The sequence below is a fragment of the Sylvia atricapilla genome, chromosome 3 (assembly GCF_009819655.1).
Source record: "Sylvia atricapilla isolate bSylAtr1 chromosome 3, bSylAtr1.pri, whole genome shotgun sequence".
Taxonomy (NCBI): Eukaryota; Metazoa; Chordata; class Aves; order Passeriformes; family Sylviidae; genus Sylvia; species Sylvia atricapilla.
In genome coordinates, this window is record NC_089142.1 from 25,327,104 (window position 1) to 25,340,704 (window position 13,601).

Here is a 13,601-nt window from a genome sequence, read left to right on the forward strand (position 1 = left end):
TGCTTTAATAAGTTCTGATATGCAGCTCAGTACCTCGGTCGTGGCTGTGGTTTGGCAGTTCCCTGGCAATAGAAGACAAAGGCCCTTCCATCCTGCCATGCTCACTCACAAGGTCTGCACATCCATTTCCTCAGAGCTACCACTGACACAGTGATGTGTTTCTCATGCCCTCACCCCCCATCACTAATATCAGTGTTAGGCAGTTTGGAAGTCAGCACATGTCTAAATAAAATGGAGTAACTGTGGCTGGGCTATGGAAGGGGCGTGGAGTAAGGGGACAGAGATCACTTGGCTTTATGGCTGTAGCTCCGTCACTCTGAATGGAGGCTGAGGACCTCCTTGAGCTACAAAAACATTGCCAATATCCTCTGTGGTGAGGTCAGATACACTGTGTTTCCTGAGGTTCTTCATTTATTCATATGATGATTTAAGATCTTTGTTTAAACACTGCAAGATAAGGAGTTACATGGTGCTATTTCATTTTCTAATAAAAGTTGCTGCTCTAGAAATACCTAATTTTTTCAGTTAGAATGGCTCTTGAATACATGCAAAAAGGCTGCTAAACAAAATATAATTTGCTGATTTAACTACTAAAAAAGTACTGAAAACTATTTAGCACTACCTTCTTCTAAAGATCAAACTGTTCTATATATGAGATCAACCCAGACAAAGAAAGAAAATCTTAGAAATATTTGAACTTTTTTAAACTTCTCTTTCCCAGCATCTTTACTTATTTATTTTGATACTTTATATCACTTTTTTCTTTGTATTACAAACAGAACTAATTATAAGTGAATTAAGCCAAATAAAATGTTTGGTTGGTGACAAGTGTCTTGGTGCATGAGTCTGTGGCATGAGTAAAATTACATGTTTTCTGGTGGCGCACAGAAGTTTTCAGGACCTCAGAATTGTGGTTGACCTGATGGTGGATGTGTGGTGTTGCCCTAAGTTTTCTTGCATTTTGAGTGTTTGCATTTTTGTAGTGGAGATTCCCACGTAGCCTCATGGAAACTATTGTTTACATATTTCTCTGGGACGAGTCTTGTGATTGATGGTGATGTTCACCTACGAGGTCAAAGAAGTGGCAACCTGTGTAGCAAATCTTTTGCCTTTTGAAAAAGTTTATATATATCTGGGGTCAGAGAAATTAAAGAAAAGCTTTCCTGCTTGACTCCTGCTGCCTGCCTCATTCTTTCATGTCCCGAACAGCGACAGTGTGGAATATATCACAGCTTTTCATGGAAGACCTGAACACAGCTGTAAATTAGAATAATCAGACTCTCTTGTTACTCTCTCAAAAATTAATAAAGTCATTATGTTTTTTCCTAAGACATAACTGATTAACTGCAAGGCTTCTTCAGAAACAGTAATGAAATATACTTTTAGTTAGCACTCAACAGCACATGCAGTCTTGGGTAATTTTTCATACTATTTTTCTGAAAATCAATAGAAAAAATGTTTGCATAAACAGTTGCTTGCTTGCACTGACTTAACCTAGTTTTTCAAAATAATTCTTATGTAAGAATATTTCACAGTGCATCATTTTACTGACTTTTTCTGCCATTTTAAAATTTTGCACAAGTAATGGCTGCAAAGTAGACTTGGAGACAGGAATATTAGAGGACACTGCTCTGCTATAAAGCTATATTTATTGAAGTCCATCCTCAAGGAGTTCACAGTAGTTACCCTCACATAAAAATGTGATGCACAAGTGAGGAATTAATTTTATCTACTTTGCCCTGGATCTCACATCAGGTATGACCTGGTCACAGCTTTGTGTTATTAATCATTTCAGTAAGGCATATGAGCATTTCCTGGAATACTTATATAGTATAATATATAATACATAATCTATAATCACAGTGTGAAACTATTTATAGCAAAGGAAAGAGTTTTTATTTTCTGTAGAGATATATACTGGCCAAAGCAAATTAGCATAACTACATGTGAGGTGGCTGGATGGAAGATTTTCCTACAGTGGTACACTCACACTGATGTGACTGTAATACTCAGACAAACATTAATGCCATACTACATCACTTTGGTCTGTAGGGTGGTTGTAGCACATCAATAAAACCAATTTATAAAGACCATGAGGAAACTCTTTGAAGAGGAAAATAAAACCCTTTATACCTTGTTATACAACACAACTTGTGGTTTCTAAGTAAATGTTGAATATCACCATATCTGGAAAATATTACATCATCCAGACCACAGTCATAGGAAAAGATGCCAGAGTAATAAATGTGTCTAGGATTGTGTATTTGTGTAATCTTATCTAGTAAAGAATGATGACAAGAATTTGTACTTTTTATACTGTGATTAGGTTCACACTTCTGAGTACATGGACAAAGTTGTAACTGAGCTGATTTTTTTTTTCCAGCAATGACATTTGTCTTCGGTCAAAAATCTCACACATAACCTGAAGTCTATTTAAGAAGGTCATCCAAGATGCACCTTTATGTTTAAATATATTTAACAGAGAAACATCGGTATTGCCTCCATCCATGCCATTGCATAGTAATACCTAAATGCCCCCGCCATTCTAGAGCATAAAAAAAGAAAAATCTACCAAGCATAAGAATAAATAACAAACTTCCTGTCTTTATACAGATACATTTTTCATGGGAAGAAATGTTAAATGTTTTCAGAAGCAAAGACAAGCTATTACTGCATTTTTCTTTGCTTGTGATTAGCCAAAATGTGGGCAGGCTTTTAATAAACAGAATCTCATGTTTTTAGCAAGAGCAGTTATAAAGTACACCATCTTAATATTTACCATTAGAAGGCTAGATGACAAAACTTCTTTTATTGAAATGAAGAGTATCATAAAACATACATAAATGTTTTGATTGCCATTATACCATAATCACTATGCTGATACACAGAGAAACATTGCTGGAAAGACATTAATTTTGAAGCTGTAGCTGAATATGTTTTTGTGTGCTAGTAAAAACAAACACAGAGATAAAACAGGAAATAGGAGGAAATAGGAAAATCCCCTGAGATGCAGCAGAGCTTACCTGACCACTTCCCAGCAGATCTGCAGCTTAGCTGTCCAGTGCCTGTGAGCCCCTGAAATAGTGAGACAGAATAAACTCAATGTAACCATCATGTAGCCTACTAAATTCACTTTAACACTTCAAAGGACAAAACATACTCATCATAAACTAATCAAAATGAGCTAGCATGCAACTCCAGCTGCAAGAGATTTTGTTCACAAACTGAACAGCAATCAGCCTGTACTTTAGTCGCATCAAAAAAGTAAACCAATCACATTGACAAAAAGCCACTGTAAACAAAAAGACTGTATTGAAAGGATTAACAGTTTTGGCATCCCTACCATCAAGTATTCTGTTCTTTTTTTTTTTCTTCTTCTTCATCAAAATTTAGGTTATATATTTGTTGTTAGCAAGAGTTGCATTACTATTATTGTTAATTTTAGTTCTGTTTATTACCTTGAGGGTTATATATTGTAGAATAATTTTGTTGTCACTAGTTAATGTTAATTATTTGTTTTAATAACCTATATACCTATTTGTTATCTTTTGGTAGGTTTACTTTTTTAACTATCAGTAACTTAATAACTGAGAATATTTTACATTACTGTTGCATACTCAAAATTACAGAGTTACTATTAGTGTTACCTGTTTAACGTTTAGTCATCCTTTGAGTCCTGCGACATATTTCCTTAATAATCATCAGCCATCAAGTCTGATAGTCTCAAAAGAAATATCAGCCCTCTAAACTGCCTTCAAGGGCGGTGATATTTAGCACTGAAAATTACAAATAAAGTTTTTGAAGTTGAGTACCAACAGCTGGGCAGTGACACTGATGATTTGTTTATCAAGACAAATTGTTATATACTACGAAAAATGCAGTCAACGCACTCTTCTGAGTGAAAACAAATAGGTGAATCTATGCAATGCTTACATGTTGAATGGGATATTTAATGTGCGGGGAAACTCAAAGGTTGAAGAACTAGCATTTAGACAGTCTAACAGTGGTAAGTGGTAATCTTACCTCTTTAAACTCCATTACATTCTCACGAGAGACATGCTAATACAAACAAGTCAATCAGAGTTTGTGTTTAGCAAGATCAAGCTTAAAGGATAGTTTAAAATCCATTTATTGTTCTAAAGCAATTTTTTCCATTAACATGTTATACATTAGTGGATACTAACCATGATTCATGTAACAGTTTAGTTTGTTAACTTTTATATTATTTAACAACCAGAAGTTATTAATACAACTTTTAAAGTCTTACACAAAAAATCTTAAAACAGGCTTGGGTTCATTTTTGTAATTTTTATATAAAAAACATTTTAGGCATCTCTTGAAAAAGAAATAAAGCAGGCATTTAAAGCTAGAAAACAAGTAATTCCAAATTTAGTTTGTTACAAAAGGTTTCAGCTTTATTGACAAATTATGGCAAACATATTTGACAAAATTATGGTTTCCTATTTAGAGAAGCTTACACATGGAACTTTAAGTGATTTTTTTAACAAATACAGGTTAAAACACTGAACAACTTCAGTTAGCTACATACATACAGTAGCTGCTTGTTTTCAACCCCATTAAAACAGCATTAAAAATTAAATTTACAAACTTAATATCGAGCATCTTAATCTAAACTAACATATATTTAAAACGACAGGTTAAAACATCTTATCTACAGCTTGATTATTGTCTGGCTCAGAAATAAAAAAAAAAAAAAAATCATATTACAGTCTTTCAGCAACCCTAAACAGAAACTCAGCCTTAACTAGTATGTAGAGAGACTCAAGAGTTGTTAACAGTGTCATGCTTTTTAGTTACACACAGCAATGAATACAACCAACAGAACATCATCTTTGAATAGTTTATAGACAATGCTTGCCAAAGATTTTTTGTCTCTGTTTTTTTAAGTCCGTGTTATAAAATAATACTAATGCCAATGTCACGCCAATGTTATAGGAGATACAAGTAGTACATAGGATAATAATGAGCAGTAATCCCTAGGATAGAAAAGAAATGGACTATTACTTGTCTTGTTGCTGTTTATGTGGAGACCACAGGCTATTAATTGTCTTTGAGATGAGGTCACAGATGAGGAGGACCTTCAATATCTACCATAGGGGTGTTCCCTGTAACCCCCTCTGGCTGACCTTGGAGGTGGTGCCTTTAGGCTGGAACGGGTCGTGGCCCATTCTTCTTGTGCTACAAACAGAAGAGAAAAACAAGTTTTGTAAATATCTAGAACTCGAAGAACAAAGGGATGCCACTGCTAATGGCTGTCAAAATTCTTGAGGGTTCTGGCTGAAATCTTTAGAAAAACAAACTGAGAATGGTGTTACCATCCATTTCTTTATCGTCCCACAAAAAATCTTACAGAAAACCAACCTACTTCTCTACACAGGCAACCTGTCTATCTTAGGAAGTCAAAAAAGCCTTACTCCTTCACCTTCAGCAGAGAATTAATAACTACTGTGTTGGCGGTACAGTCAGCTCTGGAAAAATCACTGCATTAGTCTGCCAGTTCAGAATTTATTTGATGTTTTTAGTTTCTAGTATTTAAGTTAAAGCAGAAATTTGAATAGCATTCAATGCAGTTGGTATGGTAACAAGATGAGGAGTTGAATTATGAAAAGATAAGAAAGATAGGTTTGATTTTTTACTTCCATTTGAGACCAAAAGAAAGAAAATAATGGAAGAAAAATGCGTAGAAGTGAAGCTACCACATTAAGCAAGAGGAGATTTTACTTTGCAGTATCTTTAGAACACTTTTTCAAATTTGGTGAATATGCTCATATTTGGTGAAATATGCTCAGAAAGAATAAGCTAAAAAATATAACTCTAGTTCAGTTTTTACAATGCTTCTATGAATCTTCTTCCTCCCAGACATGGTATTTCTGGAATTTAACCCTCCCAAAGGTGCAATCAGTAAACTCCCTATCCTGGTCCAGCAGTTGCACCCAAAACTTGAATTATCTCCTGAATCAGCCAGTGGGTCATCAAATGATTTACGGTTTTGCCTTCCACTGACTTCAACTGATCATACTAAGAGTGATTGAAATGGAAATGCACAAACTGCAGCCTATCACCTCATGCCACAGTCTGACATTGCTGATATCCTGTTTTTGCTAATGACTGCTGACTTTTGTCACTAAGAACATAAATAGCTGTCACAAGGCAAAAAATACTAAATGCTTAAATCAGGTATCAAATATTCCTTTTGCAAAAATATGTGACTATGAGAAATGAGAATATAAACCATAAAACCCCTGTTAAAATTCTGAAAGCTGCTTCTTCTCTGCAAGATGTCTTCTCTACAACTATACTTCATTATCTCATTGCCTTGAGGTATGAGAGGAATAGCAGCTGTAGAGCTAAAGTGAGTTCAGGCTAGTATGTATGGAGTGGACATCTCTGGAAAAGATTTGGTAGCAGTTGATCTTGCTGAGGAACAAGAAACACTCCTACTCCTGGTGCACTCCATTTATTTTCTTTTCAAGTTCTTCAGGATGTTCTCTTTTTGAACATCAGGGGTTTTATGGTCACATGAAACCAAAGTTTACTGTGGAAAGCTACAGCTAGAGGGTGGAAGAAGTGGCAGCCAATATGATATAGTTCCAAATCCTCAAGTCTTTCATTCCTCCAGGGAATAAATTTCTGTACAGTGAATTTAAAAATCCTGCCTCTGCAGTATGTATCCTTAGACCCTTTAAAAATGGTATTTTGCTGTAAATTTTTTCCAGCTTCAATTACCCATTGCTGAAGTGTTACTACATTTGCAGAGAGGCCTTGGGGACAAGAAAGATTTATATGGAAAAGAGAAGCTTCATTTATATAACTGAAAATGACTGAAGTAGTAAAAATATCCAGTAAATGTACAACACAAAAACAAGCCAATTTCTTGTTCCTTTTTAGTCCCCCCTCACTGTTGTCCAGATTGAAGCACCTTCATATAAAGGTGAAATGTACAGTCTTTTTGGTAGTACTCATGCAGTAAAAAAATGACTTTATATTGCCAACAGGAGGAAACTGCTTTTCATTGACTGCTCTTAAAGCAAATTGCTCCTGTGACTGTACCAGCTTCTGATACGGAACAAAAAATGAATCATAATTTGTGGTACAAACTTCTTTTGCTCTTTTTTGACCTGGTGAACCTATTTGCTTGATTTCAATCTTAAACACCATCACTGAAATATGATGTGTGAAATATGATATGATGATTAGCTAACAGCTAATAGCTCCTGTGGATATTGCATGAGATACCCTACTGTATTAACAAGTGAATCCATGGCCAAAACAGATATGGAAGTTTTGGGGCTACAGCTTTCAACTGGGAAAACCCTGGTGTCTACCACTCATACAGCAGTAAAGGATTAGGTATTTATATGGAGGAAGCAAGACGATAGGGAGCAGCCCTATCAAGAGTCTCTGGACCACACTGTGCCAGTAAATTACTAGATGCAGCCACACCAAAAAAGAAATCAGATTGCTAGTATTTTTTCCTAGAGGGATTTTTAATGAACAACAATATACATGCATACTAGTAATTAAGGGTTCCTTGACACGAAAGCTGCTCTTTCATGTCTTCCTTCCAGAATTACAAGGTAACCTTTTTCTTTCAGCACCAAGGGAAGAAAGGGAGCTTCAGAGAGTGGAATCTCTATCTTTGGGAACAATCTTAAAAGGCTGGAGTCCTATAGACTACCTCAGCAGTCACACAGAGATTTAGGTAGCTCCTTGGTTAGTTTCACTGTGAGAACAGGGGAACAGTGAGTGAGCCTGGTCTTTCTCAGAAAGACTGTGCCAAAAGGGGAAGGAAAGAGAGCCTGGACATATTTCATCTTAAGAAAGTGACATATATTTAATTTTAAGAAAGTGACTTATTAATGAAATGAAAAATGAAAGGCATTTCAGGTGAAGAGCAGGCAACAGATGCAGCTTTGGAGAGAGAAAGGGAATTGGTAGAACTGTGAGAGACTGCCTAAGAGCTGAAGAAAGGTGCAGATGGTTGTTGGGTTTTAATGCTGATTCCTTCTCCTTTTTTCTCATTCCTGTGAAGAGACACCTTGTAGAGTCTGACCTTCCCCTTCCCTTGGTGACATCCAGACTTCCATCCAGTCTTTTTGTTCTAGTAGACCATACTCATTCCCTTTCCTTTTCACTTCTGACTGTCTCCAGTGTTATCCAGTGCCAAAGACTACGGTTAAAAAGAAATCCACACAAGGACCTTAATAACCGAGGGCAAGAGGGCTCAGATTTTCAGGAATTTGGTGTTATGGACAACTTTGCCATTCTTAGTTAAGGAGAAATACTCTATTTTGCTTTCAGAAGCTAAAAGTATAAGTTACTGCAGCATGATGGAAACATAAGTGAGGTTACAGGTGAGGAATCTGAGGGTGCTTGGGCTGAAGGATTGCTTTGGGTGTGATAGTGTCATAGCTACTTTGATAAGAAATGGGAAGACATGGGCACAGCACTTTCAATCTGCTATATGCTCCTGTGAGTTGGTATTTGAAGTTCACCTTTATGTTTGGTTTATGCCTGATTGAATTTGCATGTTAGAGTTTTTGCGCTGCTTTTTATGGTTCAGATGGACTCTTATTTACTTTACTGTGTTCACTGAGTTACAGAAATGATTCCAGTATTTATTACAGAAATAACTGATACATTACTTGAGACTGTCTTTAGAGATTTTTTTTTCGATCAACTGCTAGGAGACTCCGTAGCTCTAACCTGTTTAAATACAGAATTTTAGGGGTTTGCTTGTTTTTGGATTTTTTCCCCTTACTGAAGAGTCAGAATGTAAAAACGCAATATAATTTTTAACCTGAGAAAACTCTTTGAATATGGGATCAAACCAGTAAAATTTGTAACACAGAGATGGGAAAACATGAAGTTGTTTCTGTCTGTATTTTACCTGTGCATTATTGAAAAATTCAGTCGTCTATCCATGTGGCTATTATCAAATGCTAAATGTCTTTAAGTAAATCACAGAATCAGACACTTTTTAAAACTCTTCATTTAGCATTCTGAAACCTTGTAATGTAATTTTCCAGAATTGAATAAAACTCTTTCAAATATGCAAAGAGGGAAAAAATTGCAATATTTAAAGGGCAGATCACAATAATGGATAAGTTAAAAATAAAAATATATATTAATGGTATGTGGTTTACATAGGAATATATTATTTCTTTATTATTTTTTATTTATAATCATTGGTCTTGGTCTTGGTCAAGGGTGGTACTAGTCAAGACCTGATCAATTTTTCTTCCCACGAACTTACTTAGCATTTGAATATTGCCCATAATTACTGGGCTCATATTTATTAACTTCTGGGCAATTATTTTGGACAGGTGGCCAGGAAAAGATTAGAAAGAGCTATTCTGATTAGATAGCCAAGATGTATATATGTCCTGGTTTAGGGCAAATTTGGAAGGATATAACAGGAAGTAGTGTAACGGTTCAATCTGATTTTTCATTTACCTTTTGGTGTTTTAGAATCAGAAGTTAATATTGATTCAGAATAAAACAGTTTTCTTTCCTGTGAGAAAAAAATCTTTTTTACTGCATCTTCCATACTGTGGAAAAAGCACACTGCACAGGAATTTGGATTACTAGCTCTACTCTTTGTTTTCTCAGTGACCTTGGATAATTGTTCAATATTTTGTGGTATGGCTTCCTCATTGGAAGAATGAGGCAGGAATATCTCCCTCCCTGGGGTATTCTGAGATGTAATTAATTGTCTGAGCAGTAAGAGAAAAGTGATATAGATGTGCTGTGCAGAAGACCCAATAGAAACCACACATAGCTTTAAAATGAGAACTCTTAAAATTAGAATGCCTTTCTTTGGACAATTCAATTTGTGCTGTATTTCTAGTAAGCCTCGAGAGAAAGATGGATGGAGACAAAATACTACTTGCATATGGTTGGAGAATTTGTCCTACACAAGCTAACAACTGAAGCTCAACTAACTTTGAAAAAGCCAGTATTTCAGCCCAGAAATACACACAGAAAAGGTAGCTGCACTTTTCTTGTGCCATAATTGGACAAGTATATATTATTTTTGGCAAAAATGAAAGAAGATATTTTGTTGATTTTTTTTTTTTAAGGAGAACATGCGCGTTTTTCACTCTTCTGGCCTCTTTTTGCTTATGTGCAAAGCTTGCAAAATATACAGGATTTTCTGACTTGACTATGCATTTTATTATTTTGTGAGAAGAAGAGCTGAAGTAGCTCTTTTGAATCACAAATGGCACCTTTCTTATTTGAAACTTGGAGTTTTAAGAAGACAAGAAATCTTTTCAAAACAAAGGCTCAAATCAATTAAGCTAGCTTACACCATTCTAAGTACCCTTTATTTTACTAGACATGCAGCATGAAACATATACAGCTTGAAAACTAGAAGTGAATGGAAAACCTTGTGGTTTAATGGTCTACTTCCTCAACATGGCTGTAGCTCTTCAAAAACCCCAAACTACTGCCCCTATGCTTGATAGTACCTTCTCTTCTGGAAGGCTAACAATTTAAACTGTATGGCTGTGCCAAATCTGCTCTAAGGTTGAGAGCTTCCCTGCCTTAAACTCCTAGTGGAAGATCACAGAAATGCTCCAGCTGACAGCGCTGGAGCAGATGAGGAGTGCTTGTGCAGCCCCCTCTGCCAGCCCTACACCCAGGTTAAGCAGTGACAGCGAGATCTGCAGTAATGACCCCTGTAGAAAATGATTTCTTAGAAGGCTTCAGCCACTTTTGTAGTGAACACCTGCCACAGACAGGGAAGGAGCAGCATCAGAGTACACTGACAACTAGTTTGGGAAACTGCAATGCCAGGAGGAATAAAACTCTCATCAGTGCTGGTGTGAGGTGAGTGTTAATGTTACAATGTAGAAGGAGTTTTATTTTTCACTTAATTTCAATGAAAATTAATTTTCTATTACTTTATGGTCATGCAACATGAAATGTGCAGTGATATACCTCATCTGGAATTAAGTAGATGCACATGAATATTACAGGACTTTTGTCTTAGATTCTCCAACTCTGCAGTTCCCATGGTGCAAGACAGTGAAATTACCATTTGAAATATTACACAAGAAAGTTTTGCATGATTTACTCATTCTTATTCTGTCATAGAAAATGACTTATAATTCAGAAGTAATAGAGAAAGCACAATAAGTTGCTATAAATTAAAACGAATCTTGTGCTACATACAGATTTTTTTTTTTCATTTTTGTAGCATAAGTGGAATACAGAAGTTTTAGGATACACAGACAATTAAAAGAATGTGATGAGCTTAAATATGGGACCTTCTAAAGAATTATAGTCTAATTCAAACACTGATTTGACAAAACAGCAGTAGCTCTGGTATCATCCCCACATTAGTCATCATAGCTGAATTCAAAATGTGCTCCTTTCCCTGCAAACTTTCAAAATCATGCTCTTATGAAAATCATAAATCCCCTCTGAGGGAATGAATGCCACTTGAGATACAGCTAAGGTGATTCCTCCAGAAAAAGAATTGATAAAATTTTGCAGAAAATCAAGAAAACACTTTTGTCAGTTTATTCTGTCCCACAGTAGGAATGCTGCTATCAGTAAGTATAGGACGGATTGAAACAGAGGATTAAAGGAGGGCAATTTATTTGGTGTGTCTTCTGTCCATATGCAGTAGAAATCTTCAATGCCTCCTGTTTCCAGTGGAATAAAATATTGAGTGCTGTACAGGAAGACTCAGGAGCATTTCTGAGTTCCCAGGGCTGGGTGTATATCTTCCTCATGCTCAGCAAGAAACCAGATGCCTCAATCATCCCAAAATGAAGATGGTCATGCAGAAGCACCACACACTCCTCAGAATCATGGCACATGTAGCAAGGTTGTTAGCAAGGACAGCCTGGGGGACATCAGGATGCAGGTGCTCTATCAGTATTAGCACACAGTGCACACCAATAGGGATGAAATGCAGAGGAAAACAGCTGACACTGAGGACCTAATATCTACAATACAGCCTCTACAGGTATTTTTCATTTCAGACTGGCCCTAGTTTGATCCTCTGGAAGTGAAATCTCACAAACAGTTGGGATTGCATCTTTTGCTTTCATTTCAAACTAAAATTTATGTACTTAAAACACACTCAGTGATGTGGAAAGAAGACCCATAAATGCAGATGACTGGTAAATCTGCTTCTCAAGAACACTCCTCCTTCCATGCTAGTGTGGAAGCACCCAGCATGTGCTAAACAGCCAGCCAGGTGCTCTGTCAAGACATGACAAAACATCCGCCACAATGGTAAAATCTGTGCCTTATTTGACTCTAAGATGTCTAATAAGATGGATTAGGAAGTGGCTGGAAAGTCACATCCAGAGGGTAGTGGTCGATGGCTCAGAGTCCTGATGGACATGGATGACAAGCAATGCCCCTCAGGACCCTGTGCTGGGCGTGAACCAGCCTTGTGCACTCATAACCCAGAAATCCTACTGTATCCTGCCTGGGCTGCACCAAAAGCAGAGTGGCCAGCAGGGTGAGGGAAGTGATCCTGCTCTACTCTGCTCCCTCTGCTCTGCTCTGGTGAGACTCAACCTGCAGTGCTGCATCCAGCTCTGGGGTCCCCAGCATGGAAAAGACATGAGTGAGCCCAGAGGAGGTGACCAAGATCATCAGAGGTGTGCAGAACCTTTCCTATGAGGAGAAGGTACAAGAATTGGGATTGTTCAGATTGGAAAATAGAAGGATGAACTAATTGCAGCCTTTCAGTATCTGAAGGAAACCTACAAGAAAGATGGAGAGGGACTTTTTAAAAGAGCATGTAACAACAGGAGAAGGGGAAATTACTTCAAACAGAAAGAGAACAAGTTTAGATTAGATATTAGGTAGAAAGCCTTTACTGTGAGGGTGGTGAGGCAATTGGACAGGCTGCCCAGAGAAGTTGTGATTGCCCTATCCATGGCAGTGTTCAATGCCAGGGCTGGATGGAACTCTGAGAAACTTGGTCCAGTGGAAGGTGTCTTCATCCATGGCAGATGGGTTGAAACTACATGATCTTTAAGGTCCCCTCAAACTCAAACCATTTTATGATTTCATTATTCATTCCATGACGATTTTAAGACCCAGACACCAAGGAAAGTTTTCTTTGGTATGTTGCCATAGTATTTTCTAGGTGACACCAAATGTATACACTCTGATGATATAAATGAAAAATTGGTGCACATTAGTAAGACTTTGTTAATTAGTGTTGGTAAAGACATTGTTTGCAATCACAAGCCATGTGAAGTCAAACACTGTAATGATGAGAATAAGACCTATGTCTCTTACATCTGCAAATCAGTCACTATGAATTATTTGAGCACTTGAGTTCCCACATTTGAATATTTAAATGAGACTAGGCCAGAAAAAAAATAGTGCAAGAAACATTTGCATTATGCTGAGCATAATGAATATTAGGATTATCTACAATACCAAAGTTATTAAAAATGAGGAAGCAGCTTGGACTCAACAGCTGGAAAATACCTTGTATCTCCATCTGCAGAGCAATTGCTATAAAGTGCTTTTTCAAAATTCACAATTATTTTCTCTGTATACATTGTGACATGGCTTCATTTCACTTTGTCATTGCCATA

General features: G+C 36.8%; 1 protein-coding gene across 1 annotated transcript in view; it reads right to left on the reverse strand.

Moving 5' to 3' along the window:
• Nucleotides 1-3,081: 3,081 nt before the first annotated feature.
• KHDRBS2 (KH RNA binding domain containing, signal transduction associated 2) overlaps nucleotides 3,082-13,601 on the reverse strand; it is a 327,589-nt gene continuing 317,069 nt past the window's right edge. The window contains exon 9 of the mRNA XM_066314972.1: nucleotides 3,082-5,199. Within this exon, the coding sequence (XP_066171069.1) occupies nucleotides 5,102-5,199 (98 nt within the window). The 3' untranslated portion in view covers nucleotides 3,082-5,101. The remainder of the gene's footprint in view (nucleotides 5,200-13,601) is intronic.